This window comes from Haliotis cracherodii, unplaced genomic scaffold (assembly GCF_022045235.1).
Source record: "Haliotis cracherodii isolate W230 unplaced genomic scaffold, xgHalCrac1.p SCAF_5, whole genome shotgun sequence".
Lineage (NCBI taxonomy): Eukaryota > Metazoa > Mollusca > Gastropoda > Lepetellida > Haliotidae > Haliotis > Haliotis cracherodii.
Window position 1 is genome coordinate 27,660,694 of NW_027266308.1, and position 21,713 is coordinate 27,682,406.

The following is a 21,713-nucleotide window of genomic DNA, read 5'->3' on the forward strand; positions in this document are numbered from 1 at the left end:
TTCATTCCCCTTTTACACTATTTTTGGTAAATATCCTGTAAATATACACAAAAATATATGGACCGTCATGTAACATTTTGGTCTTAGTTTTGGACGCTTAATTAATACATGAATAAAGAGTACTTACATATTGGTCTAGAAGTTGGTCAGAGGACACTGATGGGAGCAGGGCGCTTATTACAGAGAATATGGTATGTCGATATTTATTATTATTATTTCAAAAGAAAAGCCCAGTGTAGGATGAACAGCAATGGCAATGAGCACTATTATTTCTGAATAATAAAAACATGTCATCTAAGATAGGTCAAATAATTCCAGATTCTCTCTCATGAAGTTTATCAAGGTATGTTTAATCTGGACATACAATAATACAGTTACAGTTCAATGTTTTTGTACATATTTGTAAAAAAGTGTAAAATGACTTATTGTTCATGTGCTATGAATTAATAAAACACCAATGATTTACAAGTACCGGTAGTGTTTTCACTTTTTTTGTGCTTATCACAATAACAAAGTTTGTTTTTAAATATATAACAAAACATATTTTCCTTTTTATCTCAATCATTGAGAAGTAAATTTACTTCTGGGTTTACAGTAAAACTAGTTAAATAAAACTATAAATATTTCTATACTTTATCAAATGTAATAATCCAATATCTATTTCAGCAAGTATGTAACAGTAAGTTGTCAGTCCAATCCATCACAGGTACATTTCTAAGGGAGATAACTCTCAGCTCTTTCCCTGCCCAGTGACTTCCTGTTTGAGCAGAGGGTTCATTTTAACAATGTTTTCTGGGAAACTGTCCCTCAGAATAATTCCTTTATCCTGGTTCACATCAAGTTCGTCAATAAATCCAAACCAGTAGATCACCATGCCAGGGCCAAATCTAGGAAACATGGACAATAAAAAGCTCATAACAGAGTGTTGTCACAACAATTAAAATATAAATAAAATTAATATGCATTTCAAACTTTAGCAATATTCAAGCTAGATCATGGTAATCATCTGGACCAGGTAAATTAGCAACTGGAAGGATCAAGCAATGACACACAATCTTCCATGTCAGTGAGGATGTTCCCCATTTTACCTGCCATGTCAGTGAGCCTGGTCCCCATTTTACCTGCCATGTCAGTGAGTCTGTTCCCCATTTTAATATATGTCAGTGAGCCTGGAGCCCATTTTACCTGCCATGTCAGTGAGTCTGTTCCCCATTTTACCTGCCATGTCAGTGAGCCTATTCCCCATTTTACCTGCCATGTCAGTGAGTCTGTTCCCCATTTTAATATCTGTCAGTGAGCCTGGTGCCCATTTTACCTGCCATGTCAGTGGGGATGTTCCCCATTTTACCTGCCATGTCAGTGATTTAGCCAAATTGTTTAGATCTGTTCAAACAATCAAGCAAAGTGAGTGACCTAAACCAGTACAGGGGGCAGTTTTCCACAATGGAAATAGGTACATTTAGGAGAATGAAAATTATTTAACATCAATATGCAGCTGATCTTGGCGAGAACACTGTAGACTTGAATCAGTGAGTTGGGCTTAACATCACTTTCAACAACATTTCAGTTAGGTTATAGGCTGTCAGCTCCATGTGGGATGACAGCCTAAAGTGATGCAGGGCATAATCAGGGCTAGTATGTAACCCTGCACAGCAAGTTGTCATGCCTTATACAACTGGGCCACCTTGAGTGAGTGAGTGAGTGAGTGAGTGAGTGAGTTGGGTTTCAATGCCGCTTTGAACATTATTTAAGTTTTAACACGGCAGGAGAAATGCCCAAAGTGATGCAGGTTTCATATGTTTATTACTTGGGTGAAACTCACGAGCACGAGTATGGTGCAGACAAACCTGGACACATGATCAGGGTGAACCAGGGTCTGAACCCATGGTCACAGGTTTTTGGCCATCTTCCTGAGGCGGGGGCGTTAACTGGAAACTGGACTTTAATTGACAGTTAACGCCCTTGCCTCAGGAAGATGGGTCAGAACCCATGATCACAGGTTTCTGGCATTCCTAGAGGTGAGAACAGCAAATATGAGCGCCAAAGATGACTTGCCCCAGCCCTGAGAAGAAGAGGGCAAACAATCATCTATCACATTCATTTGAACACAAGCTGTCCTATCAAAATGATCCTATTGACATGAACCAGCACATCAAGTTGAGGAATTACTAGTAATAGCATACCAGCTGATTTTTACTACAGATGATTAACATACCGATTCCAGTAGGCCCAGAACTGGTCCTTGAGGTAACCTCGATGACTCATCTCATCTCCAAACGATGCCTTACTCTCCACCCAGTTCACAATATGTCCATCAACAGCTGGAAACATATATATGTTACATTCCATTGGTAATTGTATGTGTCGAGGCTTTCAAGACAATGAAGCCTGTAAATCAGTCATCACCGCAAAATATTGTACAGAAATGCCCGCTCAGTGGAGAAATGTAACTGTGTTGCAGAAAATCACATTTTGTGCAGAACTCACGAGGAATTTGCATTTATCTGCTGCAGAGTTGGTCACATACACTACAGAATTTTAACATGTGAATTGAAAGTCTGTTTTAAATGTGTAAACGGATACATATTTTGTTTTGATGTGAAGTTGACATTTGTATTATTGCTTACTGTTACCAAAAGTGCATGTCTGTATGTTTACACTCGGGTTCTCCAGATTCACTTCAATAAGCTGTTCTTGCCATGGAGGAAAATGCCTGCCACAAGTCTTTCAGGTGCTAAACTACTTAATTCATGAAAACTAAGCTTTAAAGTTTGCAGAGTGGTTGAAGAATTTACAAAACAGGACTGCAGAATTTTGATATGTTTTGGCAACTAGCCAGAACATACATCTGCAACTAGCTAGAACATACATCAGCAACTAGCCACAACATACATCAGCAACTAGCCACAACATACATCAGCAACTAGCCACAACATACATCAGCAATTAGCCACAACATACATCAGCAACTAGCCACAACATACATCAGCAACTAGCCACAACATACATCAGCAACTAGCCACAACATACATCAGCAACTAGCCACAACATACATCAGCGACTAGCCACAACATACATCAGCAACTAGCCACAACATACATCAGCGACTAGCCACAACATACATCAGCAACTAGCCACAACTTACATCAGCAACTAGCCACAACATACATCAGCGACTAGCCACAACATACATCAGCAACTAGCCACAACTTACATTAGCAACTAGCCACAACTTACATCAGCAACTAGCCACAACATACATCAGCAACTAGCCACAACTTACATCAGCAACTAGCCACAACTTACATCAGCGACTAGCCAAACATATATCAGCGACTAGCCACAACATACATCAGCAACTAGCCATAAAATACATCAGCAACTAGCCACAACTTACATCAGCAACTAGCCACAACATACATCAGCAACTAGCCACGACATACATCAGCAACTAGCGATAACATACATCAGAAACTAGCCACAACATACATCAGCAACTAGCCATAACATACATCAGCAACTAGCCAAACATACATCAGCGACTAGCCACAACATACATCAGCAACTAGCCACAACATACATCAGCAACTAGCCACAACATACATCAGCAACTAGCCACAACATACATCAGCAACTAGCCACAACATACATCAGCAACTAGCCACAACATACATCAGCAACTAGCCACAACATACATCAGCAACTAGCCACGACATACATCAGCAACTAGCGATAACATACATCAGCAACTAGCCACAACATACATCAGCAACTAGCCACGACATACATCAGCAACTAGCAATAACATACATCAGCAACTAGCCACAACATACATCAGCAACTAGCCACAACATACATCAGCAACTAGCCACAACATACATCAGCAACTAGCCACAACTTACATCAGCGACTAGCCACAACATACATCAGCAACTAGCCATAAAATACATCAGCAACTAGCCACAACTTACATCAGCAACTAGCCACAACATACATCAGCAACTAGCCATAAAATACATCAGCAACTAGCCACAACTTACATCAGCAACTAGCCACAACATGCATCAGCAACTAGCCACGACATACATCAGCAACTAGCGATAACATACATCAGCAACTAGCCACAACATACATCAGCAACTAGCCATAAAATACATCAGCAACTAGCCACAACTTACATCAGCAACTAGCCACAACATACATCAGCAACTAGCCATAAAATACATCAGCAACTAGCCACAACTTACATCAGCAACTAGCCACAACATACATCAGCAACTAGCCACGACATACATCAGCAACTAGCGATAACATTCATCAGCAACTAGCCACAACATACTTCAGCAACTAGCCATAACATACATCAGCAACTAGCCAAACATACATCAGCGACTAGCCACAACTTACATCAGCAACTAGCCACAACATACATCAGCAACTAGCCACAACATACATCAGCAACTAGCCACAACTTACATCAGCAACTAGCCACAACATACATCAGCAACTAGCCACAACATACATCAGCAACTAGCCACAACATACATCAGCAACTAGCCACAACATACATCAGCAACTAGCCACAACATACATCAGCAACTAGCCACGACATACATCAGCAACTAGCCACAACATACATCAGCAACTAGCCACAACATACATCAGCAACTAGCCACAACATACATCAGCGACTAGCCACAACATACATCAGCAACTAGCCACAACATACATCAGCAACTAGCCACAACTTACATCAGCAACTACAGCCAGGTCACATGTTGTAATGTTCACCATTACCTTATTCGGCTATTATGACAAGTATTGAGTTCTGAGGACCTATTCTTTGTCCGGGGTTCAAACATGAGGACAGATGAGTAAAGATTTACCTATTGGAATCTCCAGTTTGACATCAGGAGTTTTGTCATAGCCTCGTTCCCGCATCTGGTCCTCCTCTGTAAACAAGGCAAACATTCTACTCACAAACATTGTATCCAGTACTGACAAACATTGTTTCTTGTACTGACAAATATTGTATCTAGTACTGGCAAACATTGTATCCAGTACTGACAAACATTGTATATAGTACTGACAAACATTGTATCCTGTACGGACAAACATTGTATCTAGTACAAACAAACATTGTATATAGTACTGACAAGCATTGTATCTAGTACTGACAAACATTGTATCTAGTACAAACAAACAGTGTATATAGTACTGACAAACATTGTATCTAGTACTGACAAACACTGTATCTAGTACTAGCAAACATTGTATCCTGTACTGACAAACACTGTATCTAGTACTGACAAACATTGTATCTAGTACTGACATGCAGGGCATGTGAACTGACAACAGACAACACTAATTAATTGAAATTCACAATTTGAGTAAATGTGTATAAAAAATTAGAATCCAATGTACTTTTTTGGAAATATTTATTTCACATTCATATAAAAGGTAGAATTTGCTTGATATTTACTGGTAGACATAATGACTAATTGGTCACCAAACATTTGTTTTCTGGTTGCTCTACCACAAACATAAGTTATGGTCTTGACATACTCTCTGAGACAATGGCAACTTTACTGTCCTGGTAGAATCTATGGCCAAATACCAGTACTCTAGTAACTGAACATACATTTGCTGGGGTCAGGACAGAAGTGTAGTGTACAACTGGAAACTCAACTACGCAGCAGTTACAAAGACAAAAGAAGAATCTTACCAATGTAGGACAGGCCGAGCTCATCCAGAGTCTTTGTCAGCTTGAATTCATATTCATGGCCAACAGAACTTTACAAATCAAGGATCACAACTTCTGTCAAACCATGCGTTTTATCTCAAATCAATTTACATAAAGATGTTAAATGAAACTAGTCATTGTAATACATTTCGAATATTTAACTGCTACAAAAGTCACATCTAGTCACATTAGTTAATTTTCTTTGAAAGCATAAGTGTATGCCATGTAAATGAACTAAAATGTCTATTGTCTATCAAATGGACAAAGTTGCTCATACATCTGTCACTCACTTAGCGTTAGAAATTGGCACTAGTCCTATAGTCCTTGCCAAACTGCCCAATGGTAAAGGTATCATAAGGACTAGTAGAAATTTGCCGTTTTTAAGGGTTTTACTATATGTTAGCATTATAAGGGCTAGTGGACGAAAACTGTTAGTTTGTAACCCTGTGACACTGCTCACAATAGTAAACTCTAAATAATTTACTTTCCCTCACCGATTGACATACTTTGACCACCACCGAACCAAAGTATCTCTTCACGAAAATGAAAGATTATCTTCACAAGTTCCACAAATGACAAAGTGCGAGATGGTTAAGTTGCACCAAGGGAGGTAACTCCAGTGTGCAGGTGAAGGATACCGCTTGATACTTTCCACGTAGGGCCCATAGTAGTCATCACACACAATACACTGGAAGAGAGAAAACAGCACTGACAAATCCTATGTCATGTTGGTCCCATGTTTCTATAGTTAGACTAAATAATGACACTGTGTTTGATGTTGGAATTTGATCAGAAATTGACAAATCTCACAATCCTTAATACACCAAAGTTGGTACCAAATTTAAAAGCTGACTGAGAATGAGCCAGCTGGTAACCCCATTTATGTTGGCGCTTTCTCCAAATATGGGGGCCCTATTCTATTCCAGTATTCCCATGGTGCCTTATCCTCTAAACAAGTGGATGATTTCTGAAAATCATTTGAAAACAAAATTGTAATTAGGTTAGTTTCATCTTTTGAAACTGTTGTCAGGGATTCATCTAGGATTCCAAACTAAGTGTCTTTGGCAGCAAGTAGGGAAAACAGGATATCATTTAAAATAGAAATACTTTAATGTTCTTATTTTCATAAATTCTGAGGATTTGGCATTTTCCATATTCAGATTGGGAATTTATACTGTCATTTTATAAAGACTTGGAATATTGGCCTCTGAGCAGGTCGAGATAAATAGCTGGCTTTCTTCCAATCAAGGATAAGGTGAGGTGAAATGGGGTTTAACGTCGCGTCCAAGATTATTGCACTTATATAGCGACGTGCATGTACGTGTGTGTGTTTGTGTGGCTGCTTGTACTAGTCCGGACTGATGCCGATTTATAGTGCTAGCTCACTGAGATACCATGCCGCAGTTTAACATGAATACCCCACTCAGACACAGCATGTTGACTCCGAGCCGACCAGTCCTTGTTTTAGCCCCTTTATGCCGAGCGCCACACAGGGTAACAAGAAGTACCATCTTTTAACGTCTTTTGGTATGACGCGGTCGGGGATCGAACCCCGGACCTTCCGCTCTCCGGGCGGACACTCTACCACTAGACCACGGAGGCGGTCCAATCAAGGATAAACTTGATGCAGTGTATAAATACATACTTGGAACACTTCCCTGGCCAGGACTGGGTCATCAATCAGGTTGGGGTCTTTAATCATGCTACTCACGATGCTCTTGTGAACTAAACACACACAAATTGCTTTACATAAACACTCTTCAACACAACATACAAAATAAGAATAACTATTTTCCAGTATAAACATTTCATGATCATCTATCTATATTATTAGCTCATGATGATTGTTTTCATAAATGCATAAAAACATTGAATATATTTCTTGAGGTGACAACTTATACCTCACATTCAGATACTGAAAAGCATGGTTTATGCACATAAATGTGGTAGATTGTTGTGGCATTGCAGCTCACCTGATTTCATGTCATCATACTCTTCTAACAGTTTTAAATGTCACCCAAAGAATTCATATCAATACATAGTAATTGATTTTTCCAAAAGACAAATCAGTAGTAATGTAAAATAAACGATCACCATTTAATATTTATTCACATTTAGTTGCTTCTATCAATGAACGTGGTATAAGTTTCTTAGATTCAATGAGGACATGTGGAAGAGTTGTCTCCCCTACAAGATATCAAACGATCAAATAGCATTGTAAGTCATCTGTTTATTCAAGTCCAAGTAAAACAATAATAAAAGAATGAATTTATCAATAAGTCAGACACCAAAACAATCACAGAATCAATGACAACCTCTCCTCATTTCTATGATGTTGAAGAGACGGTTACAGATCCTGATGCTGCCAGTGCCTGATAAACATACCTTGACAAGCTCACTAACCTTTCCATATAATCACCTAAATATATGGCTTTGTAAATATTTACCACTCTTTCCTCCATTTTGTTCAGACAGATATTTGTCGAGAATTCTGCGGGCTAACATTGACGCATTCTGATCAGTCTGTAATGAAAGATCGTGAAGAGAGTCATCATCAGAAAACCACTTCTAAGGATCTTGAGTGAGTAGGTTTGACATCACCTTAACAATATCAGAACCATATCATGGCAGGGGACACCACAAATACGCTTCACACATAGTAATCAAGTCACATGATGATGATGATGTGGGGAATCAAACTGGGATCCAAATGCTTAAGGCTACTACACCACACAGTTGATAGAAAACGACAAGTCTACATTGATACAGAGATAGATTTTACAAAGATGACTATCTGATCCCACCCCCCTCCCTCACTTACCGTGTCTGCCAGTGTCAGAAGAATGTGCTCCTGTTTGGCCTCCACTCCTGTCAGGTAACTGCAATGATATATTTTACACACAAATATTTCAGAAGTCTTATTAATTTGGACCAATCAGGGTAGATGCAAAGCCCAAAAACAAACTTTAAGTTTGAAAATTCATACTCAATACACACCTTGTTATGATTCAATTTTCCATTTTCTGGAAAAGCTAAATAAATATACATTTGTTTTATTTTGTTCATGTTGTTACCACAAAAGTGTCGAACTTTGAATAAATGTGTTGTTTTCCTGCATACATGGTTTGGGAAACCAAAGAGTTATTTCAAACAAGCCTAACAATCTTAATCAGTTTGAAAGCGACATGTTATGATTGCCAGTATAGATTTCATTTTTTTCATACATCAATACTGTCAATACTGCCAGTAACATCAATACTGTCAATACTGCCAGTAACATCAATACTGTCAATACTGCCAGTAACATCAATAATGTCAATAATATCAGTACTGTCAACAATTTCTTTTACTTTTGAGTAAGTTGGGTTTAACGCCACTTTGAACATTAATCCAGTTACATCAACCAGTGTCCGCTTAATGTGGGAGGAAAGCCCCAAGTGATGCACGTCCTAGACATTTCCCACTTTGGTGTAACCACAAGCATGGGTATGGTGCTGACAAACATAGAATTCAAATCCACAATCATAGGTTTCTAGCATCCAAGGGGTGCAACTCTGCACAGGGATTTGCGATGCCTTAAACAACTGGGCCATACGTGCCTCCTCACTGTCAATAACACAGCACATCATCAAAGTTTACTTTTACATTTTGCCATCAATGTATTTCCATTTGGCCTTGTCAAATTGGTATTGCATTGAATGTTCTATCAATCATTACACTCCTTATTGTCTTAACAGAATCATTCAATCTCATTAAAATCAGATCTAAGTTCTCTCTATCGCTAAACAAAGATCTGAAGACATCCCATTATGGGTCACGTCAGACCGACCTTGTGCGAACTTTGACCGACCAATGGATTAACCAATCCGAAGGGTGCTTTCTCGTGCTTTACGGCACTAATTTCAAATTGGCGACTACGCTTCAAAACATATATTTGACAAATTATCGGTTACAAACTGGAAACCTGAACAAAAGGACATTCAGGAATGGCTAATAGATGGTCTAGATTGTATGGATTCAGTCGTTTAACCCGTAACTATCGTTCGGAATACCCTGTGCTTAAAGTTTTCTTGGTTGCATGATTAGAAATCACATTCCGACTGTCACTTTCATGATTTGGTAAGAGTCGCTCTGATTGGTCGGATGAAAGGTCGGTCTGACGTGACCCCTAATAGGATGTCCTCAATCTTTGTTTAGCGGTAGAACTTAGATCTGATTTTAATGAGATTGAGAATCATTCAACCAAAAACTATTTATTTGTAAAACACATACACGCTGTAGTCATGTTCAAGAGCATCTTGGTTGGAGTGGTAATGGTGGCTCTTCCTCGTCTTCCTCTGTAATGTAGATTCAATACGGTTAAACATATGTTCTTCTGGTAGCCAGTGCTTCTATAAATGTTGATTGATTACATTCTCAAAGACACACAGACTGTTTGGTATTGTCAAGCCACAAAAAACACACTGCAATGCACATATTACATTATTTGTGCGAATGGCCAAAAAAATGTACCGGGTAGTCATTAGATTAGGGTGGGACAATTAACCAATACATTGAAGCATGATGAAACATAAGGTTTTCATCAACTGTAGCAACACAAAACTGTCTTGGGAACAAACAACAGAACAATACATAGAATGATATGAGACAGATCTATCAGAATGCTGCCAGTATTTTTGATGTTCACAGTAAATTTCATTGCATCACTGCATTGTTGTAGTATTTTCATCAATTCTGAATATATTTTTCTTTTTGTCATCTGGGCTATGTATGCAATCACAAGCCCAATTGGTCCATTTGTGCTGCATCCTCTCTGTATCATGATACTAGGGCTGGAATGGGTAACTCAGATACTCGGGTCGAGTGGGTACTGAGTAGGACCCTGTACTGACAGGACTACCCAGACCAAAGGTTAGTCACATGATAAACTGTTTAATGATAATAACAATAAAAGTCTATGATTACACAATAAATCTCAAATATTGACATTTCTTTCTGACTGCATTCATTCATTCTTACTTTCATATCCTTGTGTAAAGATAGTTTCAGTCAACTTCAGTGTCAGATCACCTTATATGTGTATCTAAGTAGTTATTGCCAGGGCTGCAGTAAAACAATTCCCATTCAGACATTTTGTACCCAACCCTTAAGACCTACAACATGTACAGGGGTAGGGCCGGGTAATTGGGTGTCGGGTACCTGGGTAGTAATTTGGACTCGTCCCAGCCTCACATGACACATATCATATCAAGACACCATATTGAGCAGACAACTTGGAAATAAATAAAAGTGTTGAATCTGGGATAAGCCAGCTGAGTCAAGTTTGTCAGTTATTATGTAAAATAAAAAAAAGGGTTTCCCTATCGTGCCTATATCATGATAGTTCAACAATAAATGAAAGCCAGCTTACTGTAGTACATACTGAAAGAGTAAGTGAGTGAGTTTGGTTTAACACGGCTTTTAACATTATTCCAGTTATATCACAGCGTGTCAGTTTAATGTGGGAGGAAAGCCCGAAGTGACGGGCTCGGACGTTTACCACTTCGGTGAAACCCACAAGCACAGGTATGGTGCTGACAAACCTAGAAACATAATTAGGGCAAACCGGGATTCGAACCCACAATCATAGGTTTCTGGTGTGCCCAAGGGATGCAACTCTGCACAGCGAGTTGTAGCGCCTTAGACACCCCGGCCAAGTTGCTGAAAGAACATGTTCACAATTTTAGTAACTAAGTACTACAAACCTGGTATTCTTGAGATAAGATGCTTCCTATAGTCTTTTTTGGAACTCTGGAAAATAATATTATGTAGAGAAAATTCCATTAATATTCCATGTCAGAAAAAAATGCTGCTAGACAGAGTGCTCCCTTCAGACAGGTAAATTACATATTGCACTGCTGTAACAACGCCGTCATCTCATTTTGACTTCAGCTAAAACTGTAGATTCGTTTGAATATGTTCTGCTTCTTGTCTTATGTCACTCCTTTGGAGAAGTTAATGAACAGGCTGATGGACAGATGACAACAGACAAGGTGCCATGAAGAGTCCTCACTTGGAAATTTGGTCCTGCTTAACTAAAACTGTAACCTTTATTCCACAGGTTGTCTTTAATATTTTACATTTTTTGCATAGAATTAAGAACTTTGAGAAACCCCCTAATTTTGGACATGTTTCCCCCCAAAATATGCCTGCCACAAACACCTTCGTGTGGAATCTAGAAATCTCCCTGTAACATATGACTGTTATTGGCTCAGCTTATAGTATGAAATGAGGGCTGGTTAAAAAAGATTGATAATCAGAATTATTGTCGATGGGAAGAAATATCATCGATTATCGATATGAAAATTGTGTTATCAATAATATTGTATAAACATAAACTATTGTGATCAAATAAAGTTAAAATTTACTGAAAATGACTTGTTGTTGTCAATCATGTAAATAGCCTAAGGAGGAAAGCAACTGTTATATCTCAAATGTCCACAAAGTAATCCATGCATGAATGTATGACCACTCACCATCATATATATCAGTGATATATGGTAGTGCCGTTTCGCGAACGAAATCTGGTTTGCAGACACCAGTGTTATCAAAATGATCTAGATTCTATTCTTGGCTAAAAAATGTTTTTCTACCAACTTTATTTCTTTTTTTTTACAAAAGAACCATCTACCAATGACCGAAATTATGGAACAATCAGAAATCCTGTTCTTCTCAGACTATCTTTCTGAGTTGTGTGCAGACTGCATCCATTTGTAGTCCATTGCCATCGTAAACATCAACATTATATTATCAAATAAGCCTACCCTGGGAACCTTGCTGCAACTTGCGAAAGATAACCTCGAGAAGTATTAACGGGGATTGCTTTGACAATTTCATTGTACAATTCTAATTTCATGTTTATCTTTTGTGCAGATTTAGTTGTTAAATATCGGTGTCTTCCAACATCTTGTTTTCATTTTTCCCGGCAACGCCATTTTGACATGATGATCTCGCACATACAATAATTGATTTCTTTTCACATGGTTAATCGTAATTAACTATACTCCTAAAATAACAAATACGTTGTAGAAAACATATATCGATAAATTAGATTAAATACATGCTTCATTTATTAATATAAAACATATTGATGACTATAAAATATTCTGGGCGAACATCATTAAAACAGAGCCTCGTTTTCATATAGAGGGAAAAACAAAACATGGAGGAAGAGATTCAACACCGTAATCTGTCATATTTTCGCAATATTTCTTGCTGATTTGCGATAAACCTTGTAAAAACAACACACCTACGTATTTGTACATGACACAAAATGTAAATCATGCGAGGTACGCGATTAACGAGATCTAACAAGGCTTCAAATGCCGTGGAAAGTGGAAACAAGTCTTCAGATAGTTGGGCAGGAAAGCACCTGTCTAGACGAGCTGACGAGACGCTCACTTTTGTGACAACATCTACTCCAGCTAAACAGTCAACGAGGACGTGTAATGATACAACATTAAGTGGTAATTAATTTTTGGAATCTTATAATTCAATGTTGTATGTTCATAATTGACTATCTCTAATTTTTCTGACGTCCGATCCATGTAAGTTTATTTAGAAATGTCTATAACTTTGACAGTAGGCCCTCCTTGGAATGTATGTCACACTTGTTTAAAGACTACAATGTTTTTTTGATGTTCCTAAAATACTTGTATATAGTGGTATGTGACATGAGCATACAAAACTGAATATGTGCATTGAAATTAATGTTCCAATCATAAAAATAAGCAACATGATTTTTGTTGTTTATGTTTGACTAAAGAAATTACATCCTAGCCAGTGGGCAGTGGAAGAGAATTGTTTAACTTCAGTTTGTCTGCTTTGAGCAGATTGTGTTTAAGTCTTGTTTGTTATTTATGATTTGTATCTATTTTGCCAAAACATCAGATACTGATGATGACATCTCCCTTGCTCTGCGTGATACGCCAACTGGTCTTCGGATGAAAGGGTATTTCCGAGATGAATTTCTATCATCACAAGCAGCAGACTCTCAACTGGATGTTCGATGGGATCATACATCACCAGATGCATATAAGCATCTGAAGAGAGGTACATTCAGCTAATAATCCAATAACATAACAGAAATCATAGTTTCCTTGAACACTGTTGAAGTTTGACCATGTTGACTTGCTCGTGTTGATCAGCGGATGATATTCTAAGGTCACAAGCCGGGAACATTGTCTGCACTGGATTTTTTGTCAAGAGTATTTTATTGACCAGGGTTTGAGATTAAAACAAATCAGCTAGCCCAAGACAAGTAAAATTCACTTTCGGTCTGCCTGTTAAGGATTTGAATCTGATTAACCATTTTCATGACATCAAAACATCTACAGTGCAAGGTACAACTGCCCAAACAGAACAATTTGCCCCACACTAATACTTCACTGACATTCATTGCTTTATTTCCTGTTTTGCATGGCCATACTTTTAATTTCATGGACACTTATCAAAGACATATGTGAAGTAAAGGATGCTTATCATTCTGATTCTGAGAAATATGTGCCTTTGTTGGAAGTGTTACTACGACATACAACCTTAAATGAATGCTGCCTTGCTTTCTTGACTGATTTGATTGGTCAAGCTGTTAACACTAGTATTTACCATGTTAAGGGAATTGGTGTAAACATTGTCTGAGAAGTTTGCTTTCCAATAAAATTAATCTTGCATGTCATCTCCACAAACTTCATCCTCAACACAACCCTGAACATTCTCACTCCCCAGTCTGAGGCCAACTACGCTCAAAGCATTGCAGGCAAGAAGAAATCAGCTTTTTGTCCAGACTGCTTGTAATATTGTCAAGAGAATAAGGATTCTTTGTCACTCAATCCTTCACATTATTTTCATGTTCTTTTAGCTGTTGAATTTTATTGCATTTTGCATCCTTCTGTTTCCAGTTCATAGAAAACCCGGATCTCTACAAGACAAGGATGACTTGTCAGATATTGTATGCAGGCTGGCCCCAGCTGTTGGTGCAAATGTAAGATTCCTTTCTTCCAGGATCATTTGCTGCTTCTCATAGTATGTGTACATATTATTAACCCTATCTCTGTGTCTGATAAAGGTAAAAATCTGTTGATCAGTCGTCAGTAGTATTTGTAAGTTGCAAGTAATGGCCCCACTTGAATTGAATGATTCTGTGTATCTCTTATTCTTGTGTAACACTAATAGTTGAATAACCAGCATATGTTGTGTTTTCAGGGTGAAGAGTTTGAGACAATGTCCAGCACTCCACCTCTGTTATGCTCCTGGCTCCAAGCCAATAAAGCTACCAGCCATAACATGCCTTTTGAAGGACAAATCTTTAAGGGCAACCACAGATTTAAACGGTATGAATTGTATGTTGTAGTCAAGGAATGAATTAGGCATCTCAACTCTTTACTTCATATATATGTGAAGTTTACTGGTAATACATGTGGAATACAAGCATACCTTCCAACTTTCGAAGATGGGCCTTATCAGTCTTCTTTTCCCCCCAATGAAAGGGGCCTGTAAATTGTTTGGGGTGGTCAGACTCGCTGACTTTGTTGATGCATGTCATCGCATCCCAGTTGCATAGATCGATGTGCATGTCAATCAATGGATTGTCTGGACCAGAGTCGATTATTTACAGACCACTGTCATATAGCTGGAATATTGCTGTGTGTGGCATTAAACAACAATCAGACAAAAACCTTTGTGTCAAGATGGTGGGCAGGGTGTTGTCTGTGAGCCTGTTTTTTTCCGTGCATGCCCTATATATACTTCTCATCCATAACAATTTTGTCTTAGTTCTCAAAAGGAGTTAAAGAACACCTGATTTTTTCATATCACTAGTAAATCTCTTAGCAGTTTTATTCATTTATCATTCGGTCATTCAATGTAAAGGCTATTGCATATATATATGTAGCATATGTTGTGTTGATGTTCCACCATGTTTTTTTCAGTGGTGTGAAGAAAAAGAAGAGAACAAATGTTCAGAAATTTGATGATGTTCTCAGTAATCTCCACCAGTGTTTAAACAGACTTGATGGTATGTGAGAATGTCCAGTGAGGTAACTCACCCTGAGAGCAACTCCAAGCAGGATTTGTATTTGTAACACAAACATATTCATGTTTAGTGTTCTTTCCGATTTCTCAATTGTTTATCATTTCCATGCTAATACTAGGGGGCACGGGTGGCCCAGTCGTCTAAGGCGCCACGATTCTCTGTGCAGAGTTGCGTCCCTTGGGCACGCCAGAAACCTATGATTGTGGGTTCGAATCCAGGTTTGCCGCGATTATGTTTCTAGGTTTGTCAGCACCATACCCGTGCTCGTGGGTTTCACCGAAGTGGTAAATGTCTGACACCTGCATCACTTTGGGCTTTCCTCCCACATTAAGCTGACATGCCGCGATATAACTGGAATACTGTTAAAAGCGGCATTAAACCCAACTCACTCACTCACTCCCCATGCTAATGCTGACCACACTTGAGTGACATACGATTAGTGTCTGCATGTGTAAAGGAGTAATGTACTGATCAAACTCCTCTGTTGATGCTTTGCAACTGTCCATGACCTCATAGTTGTGCATCAATATCAAGTTATGATGTTAATAATATCTATAGGCAGGATGGAATTAAAATTATCAATATCTCTAGTTCGCATGGTAAGTACTTCACAATCTTACTTGTTATCTCAAAATACACATTGTTTGTAGAGACATGTATTGATCCTTGGAACTTAATATAAAAACAATCAATGTTGTCTCTCTTTCAACTTCCCTAGAAATCTAGAAAATGTTTGACTGGTCATAAGAGGTGACTTAATGGATTGGGTGGACAGGCTTGGTGACTTGGTTGATTGCGTTCGTTGTATCACCATGGTGTGGATTGTTGCTCAGAATATCGATCACTGGATTGTCTTGTCCAAACTAGATTATTTACAGACTGCAGTCATATAGCCGAAATGTTCCTGAGTGCACATACTCCTTCACAGTAAATGTTTCTTTTCAAGGAAGTATAGTTTCTTTCATGTGCATTACAGTATGTTTCATTTCATTTTCAGATGAAGAAAATGAGAGAGAAAATCAAAGGTTTGTATTTTCTTATCCTTGTGTGGTTTGTCAGGAGGATTGTCCAAAGTATAAGTGGGGCATGTTTGGCCCAGGTGCCTAAGGCACCGCAATTCGCAGTGCAGAGTTGCCTCCCCTAGGCATGCCAGAAACCTGTGATTATGGTTTTGAATCCCGGTTCGCCCTGATTATGTTTCTAGGTTTGTCAGCACCATACACGTCTTCATGGGTTAAACAAAAGTGGTAAATGTCTGAGACCTGCATCACTTCAAACTTTCCTCCTCTCACATTAAGCTGTTCAAAGAGTCAGTCAACCAAACTCACTCAAACACGAGTAAAAGAAAATATCAAATATTTGGTGTTTATTAAGTATTTAACAAGAAAAAGGATAACTAGGTCTTTCTGTTTGGTCGCAGACATGTTCTATATTTAGCATCTTTTGATTCCTGATAAATAGAATCATGTAATTTAGAAACTCATAAACTATATACATATACTGGGTCACTTGAGTTGCTTTTTATAGATAATTTGATCATTTTACAAGACTGGAACTGTTTGCCTGACAGCTATTCAGTCTGCTAATTGAAACACACACATTACAATCCTGTAACAACAAGTGTCAACTGTGTTAATAAATATATGATCTCTGTCGTAGGTCCAGCAAGTCTTCTACTGACAGTGAACCCTTTCTTCCCACCATTGAGGATCAAAACAAAAATGTTCTCAAGTCTCAAAGAAGATTAAATAATTTAAATCCTGCCCACACGATCGGGGAGTCCAGTCTCTTGCCAAAAGATGCAGCCCAGGCTTTGTTGGATGAGGAGGAAGATCTGTGGAGTGATGACGAACTCTTTGAAGACAACTCCTTCATCCTTCAAGCAACTCAACTCCCAGTGGAGAAGATTGCTCGCTTCACACCATCACTCTTTGCAGGCAAACGCAAACAGATGTCACCAGTGTTAGACCAGCCCAAGAATAAGACAAAACGATGTGCTGCATCTCCAGAATGGGAGAAAGAGTCCTGCTCCAATGATGTTATTCCCCCGACCTGTGCAATAAGGTCAAATATCTTGACTCATGGTAAAAAGAGCACGTCTGGAGTGTCCACACTTAATCAGAATGGCCTCTCTAATAATGAATATAATCTGAGTGGTAAGACACACATAAATGAAAACAACAATGTGGTCTATAGTAGACAAGTTTCATGTGGCTTTTCCACAATGGGTGATAAGAACTCTGAGAGAGTGTCCAGGAGATCTACAAGTCCTTTCAGAAAGCACAGTAGTTTCTCAGGGTATGAATCAAAGAATACAGAAGCTGAATCAGACAAAGCAAGCAATGGCTCTACCAGGAGCAAATCTCCCTGGAGGAAGACCAGCAGCTTTTCTGGAAGAGGTGCATCACATGCTCCAGTCTCTAAACCTGCCACTTGTGGTAGTAGGGCTCAGAGTTCCTTGTTTCGGGGACAGACAGTAGCCAAGAGTGTTCCAAGTGCATCTAATGTCGTGAACAGCAGTAACAGACAGTCCACAGTGAAACCAGCTGGACAAATGCCTAAGGGAGCAGCTCCTCCACAAAATACTTTTCCTGCCAACAAAAAGGTTTCTCCTAGACCCAGCTATAAGAGGAGTAATCTTGACACTAGTTGGTCTGATGAAATTCTTAAACAATTAGCTGAGCCAGATGAAGTTTTGGAAAGTCAAGTGAATACAGCCCCTGTTGCCAAGGTTGTGTCTGACAAGTCCTTTGAAGAATATGCTGATTTCTTTGATTCTGACTGTGATTTCAGCATTAATGAGACAATTGTAAGTGAAAACACTACAAAACATTCCAATGATGCAAAGTGTTTGGACACTAAAAGAGCACAAACCTTAAGTGTTAGTACATTACCAAAAAGAAACTGTGACACATTTCCACATCAAAAGTTGACAAATAATGTTTCAACTAAACAAGTAGCTTCAAAACGCTCTCCCAAACACTCAAGCAATCTTGTTTCAGTAACAAATGGAGCTTCCAAATGTGCTGCCCCAAACTTGACTAAAACAAATTTTCCACCTGGGAAGACCTCTTCAAGCCAGACTAGTACTCAAAGCAGGTACAGTTTTCGGTCTGCCGCTCCAAAGAAAGCAAGCGCATGTGTAAGCAACAGTTCTTCTAATAATCTGTCCAATACAACTGTGTTAAAGACAAAACAGCCAGTGGTTAGCACTGATTCTGCAAGTGCCTCGTCATCCAAACCAGCAGTAGTGAAGAGTGGTGCCATGAACAGTTCCATGTTAAGACCGCAGACATCACAGAGATCTAATACCATGGCTGACAACAAACCTGGCCCCACAGAAGGTTAGTAGAAGAACATTGTTGATATCTGGAGAAAGTAACCTTGCAGTTTTGCAAGTGGATTTGACTGAAAGCAAGAGTTGTGTATAAATGCTTTAGTCTAACCACGACATTGGTAAAATATTTGATGTGACTGCATCAAAATATAAACTCTTACACTTACTCACTGTTCAATAGATGAAGACCAAAAAGAATGGAGGTTTGTCATAGGCAAAATTGAAGTACCATCAAGTTTGAACATGTTGAATCAGGAAGCTTAAGAATCCGATCTGCTAATCCATGCAATGTTCAAAATTAAGCATAAAAGCCAAAGGATTGTTGTCATAACCCCAATGTCAAAAGTTAAAGACTAAAGGGGTCCCTAGATTCAAATAGCGTAGTAGTCCACAAGACCCTTTTACTCTAGAACACTGCCTTGCTTCATTTTCCATGCTATTCTGGAAATAGTTTTCATAGGGATCATTGACACTGGACACATATTATGATGGATAGACCAAGTTTGGAAAGAGGCACTTAGTCCCCTTAGTCCCCAAGGGAAGAATAGGTTCTGAGTCCGACATGGCAAAACAACATTGGATGGCCATGCAAAGTGTTTTTGCTCATGCTTTCTGTCACTGGTTTGCCTGGTCAAGATGCGATTATTTACAATCAGAAATGATATGCTGCTGACTGCAACACTCTCCCAGTATTAGCAATGATTATGAGAATGTGATCTTATTCTCATAGAACTGTTTGCATGAACTTTCAAACTGATTATTTTAGATCTGCTGAGCACTCAGACGTTACTGGAGGATGACTCGTTCTTAAAGGATGATGCTCTGTTCGAGTCCCAGATAATTGCCATGCTGGAAGAGGTGGAATGTAAGTAAAGTATATCTCTAAAGCTTCACTAGCACTGGACACCCAGAAATAGTACACTCTCAAATATCTTTATGTTGTGTTGTCAGCAGCCTCAGTATCCCAAATGTTGTTCTTTCTGATATTTGCTTTTCCCGACAATTTCACTTGCATTTCATCCTTGATATATTGATAGCAATGGCCTCAAATGTTTAATGGCTTAGCTTAAATCAAAACCTGAGAAGATTTATTGGCACGAAAATTCTATCACCTTTAATAGGTAATACTGCCATGCAGTGTGTAGATTCTGATATTTGTTCACAAACCATGCTTACTATTTTAGATGAAGCTACTCAACAGCCTAAATTAGAGACAAATGATGATAAAATCAGCTGCTCCCCTGATGAGATTGAACAGAAGAGGTTAGCAGCAATTGCAAAAAGAAAGCAGAAGCTGAAAACCTGAAGAAAGTATGACGTTGAAACCAGAATGGTTTCCATGTGAAATATCAGTGATAAGATGCCAAAGCAGCAGGACTGTCAGTGGAAGAACTACCCAGCTGCAGTCCTGTATTCAGTGAGGAGAATCAAGCCTGGCTGCCATGTGTTGGGATGATGGGACAGTCAATAGGAAGCCATGAGGAACTTTACTCTACCTATGCCAAGCATCTTTGCACTCTAGAACATCTTTGTAAGATTGTTCTTTACATTATCATTGATAAAGACCATACCATATGACTGACAGACTGGAGCATCTGGATGCTTGAGACCTTACTTTTCAGACCTCAAAGGTTTGTTTGTACTAGATTTCATCATTGCTTGTGTGTACCACATAGTACCGCATGGCTGTTCTAGATGAGACCACATGGCTTGTCTGTTCTAGATGAGACCACATGGCTTGTCTGTTACAGATGAGACCACATGGCTTGTCTGTTCCAGATGAGATCACATTGGTTGTCTATTCCAGATAAGACCACATTTGTTGTCTGTTCTAGATGAGACCACATGGCTTGTCTGTTACAGATGAGACCATAGTGGTTGTCTGTTCCAGATGAGATCACATTGGTTGTCTATTCCAGATAAGACAAAATTTGTTGTCTGTTCTAGATGAGACCACATGGCTTGTCTGTTACAGATGAGACCATATTGGTTGTCTGTTCCAGATGACACCACATTGGTTGTTTGTTCCAGATGATACCACATGGCTTGTCTGTTACAGATGAGACCACATTGTTTGTCTGTTACAGATGAGACCACATTGGTTGTCTGTTACTGATGAGACCATTTCAATCGTCTGTTCCAGATGAGACCACATGGCTTGCCTGTTCCAGATAAGACTGCATGGTTGTCTGTTACAGATGAGACCACATTGGTTGTCTGTTACAGATGAGACCACATGGCTTGTCTATTCCAGATGAGACCACATTGATTGTCTGTTCCAGATGAGACTGCATGGCTTGTCTGTTCTAGATGAGACCACATGGCTTGTCTGAACCAGTTGAGACCACATGGCTTGTCTGAACCAGTTGAGACCACGTGGCTTGTCTGTGATCACATGGGTAGTGTGTTCCAAATAAAACCACATTGGTCAGTCCAGATCTGATCACATTGCTACTTGTTCCAAATACGTCCACATGGGTTGTCTGTACCAGATGAGACCACTTGGGTTGTCTGTACCAGAGATGTTGATAAGGTTTGTCAGTACTAGATGAAATCATGTCTGT

The 21,713-nt window shown here is 39.0% G+C and overlaps 2 protein-coding genes across 2 annotated transcripts; one reads left to right on the forward strand and one right to left on the reverse strand.

The window, feature by feature from the left end:
• Positions 1 to 496: 496 nt before the first annotated feature.
• Positions 497 to 12,717, reverse strand: LOC139443364 (CDAN1-interacting nuclease 1-like). Its single transcript, XM_071224351.1, has 11 exons — positions 12,547 to 12,717; positions 11,488 to 11,533; positions 10,016 to 10,080; positions 8,565 to 8,622; positions 8,191 to 8,266; positions 7,389 to 7,468; positions 6,382 to 6,431; positions 5,726 to 5,793; positions 4,887 to 4,952; positions 2,216 to 2,321; positions 497 to 887 (listed from the first exon to the last, which is right to left on the reverse strand). Exons 1-11 carry the CDS (start codon positions 12,636 to 12,638, stop codon positions 731 to 733), a joined length of 864 nt encoding a protein of 287 aa, XP_071080452.1. The 5' UTR covers positions 12,639 to 12,717; the 3' UTR covers positions 497 to 730.
• Positions 12,718 to 12,957: 240 nt separating this feature from the next.
• On the forward strand, positions 12,958 to 20,714 carry LOC139444091 (uncharacterized). The gene is made up of 9 exons (XM_071224997.1): positions 12,958 to 13,248; positions 13,673 to 13,834; positions 14,680 to 14,762; positions 14,984 to 15,111; positions 15,709 to 15,794; positions 16,810 to 16,837; positions 17,472 to 19,156; positions 19,916 to 20,014; positions 20,334 to 20,714. The coding sequence occupies exons 1-9, from the start codon at positions 13,065 to 13,067 to the stop codon at positions 20,453 to 20,455; spliced, it is 2,577 nt and encodes an 858-aa protein (XP_071081098.1). The 5' UTR covers positions 12,958 to 13,064; the 3' UTR covers positions 20,456 to 20,714.
• The last annotated feature ends 999 nt before the right edge of the window (positions 20,715 to 21,713 follow it).

Bases quoted from the DNA above. Each gene is read 5' to 3' on its own strand.
- LOC139443364 (XM_071224351.1), bottom strand. From the start codon at position 12,638: ATGAAATTAGAATTGTACAATGAAATTGTCAAAGCAATCCCCGTTAAT. The intron at 11,534-12,546 runs GTAGGCTTATTT...ATTATTTTCCAG, and splicing joins GTTGCAGCAAGGTTCCCAGG to AGTTCCAAAAAAGACTATAG. The intron at 6,432-7,388 runs GTATGTATTTAT...TCTCTCTTCCAG, and splicing joins TGGCCAGGGAAGTGTTCCAA to TGTATTGTGTGTGATGACTA.
- LOC139444091 (XM_071224997.1), top strand. From the start codon at position 13,065: ATGCGAGGTACGCGATTAACGAGATCTAACAAGGCTTCAAATGCCGTG. The intron at 14,763-14,983 runs GTAAGATTCCTT...TTGTGTTTTCAG, and splicing joins CCCCAGCTGTTGGTGCAAAT to GGTGAAGAGTTTGAGACAAT. The intron at 15,795-16,809 runs GTATGTGAGAAT...TTTCATTTTCAG, and splicing joins GTGTTTAAACAGACTTGATG to ATGAAGAAAATGAGAGAGAA.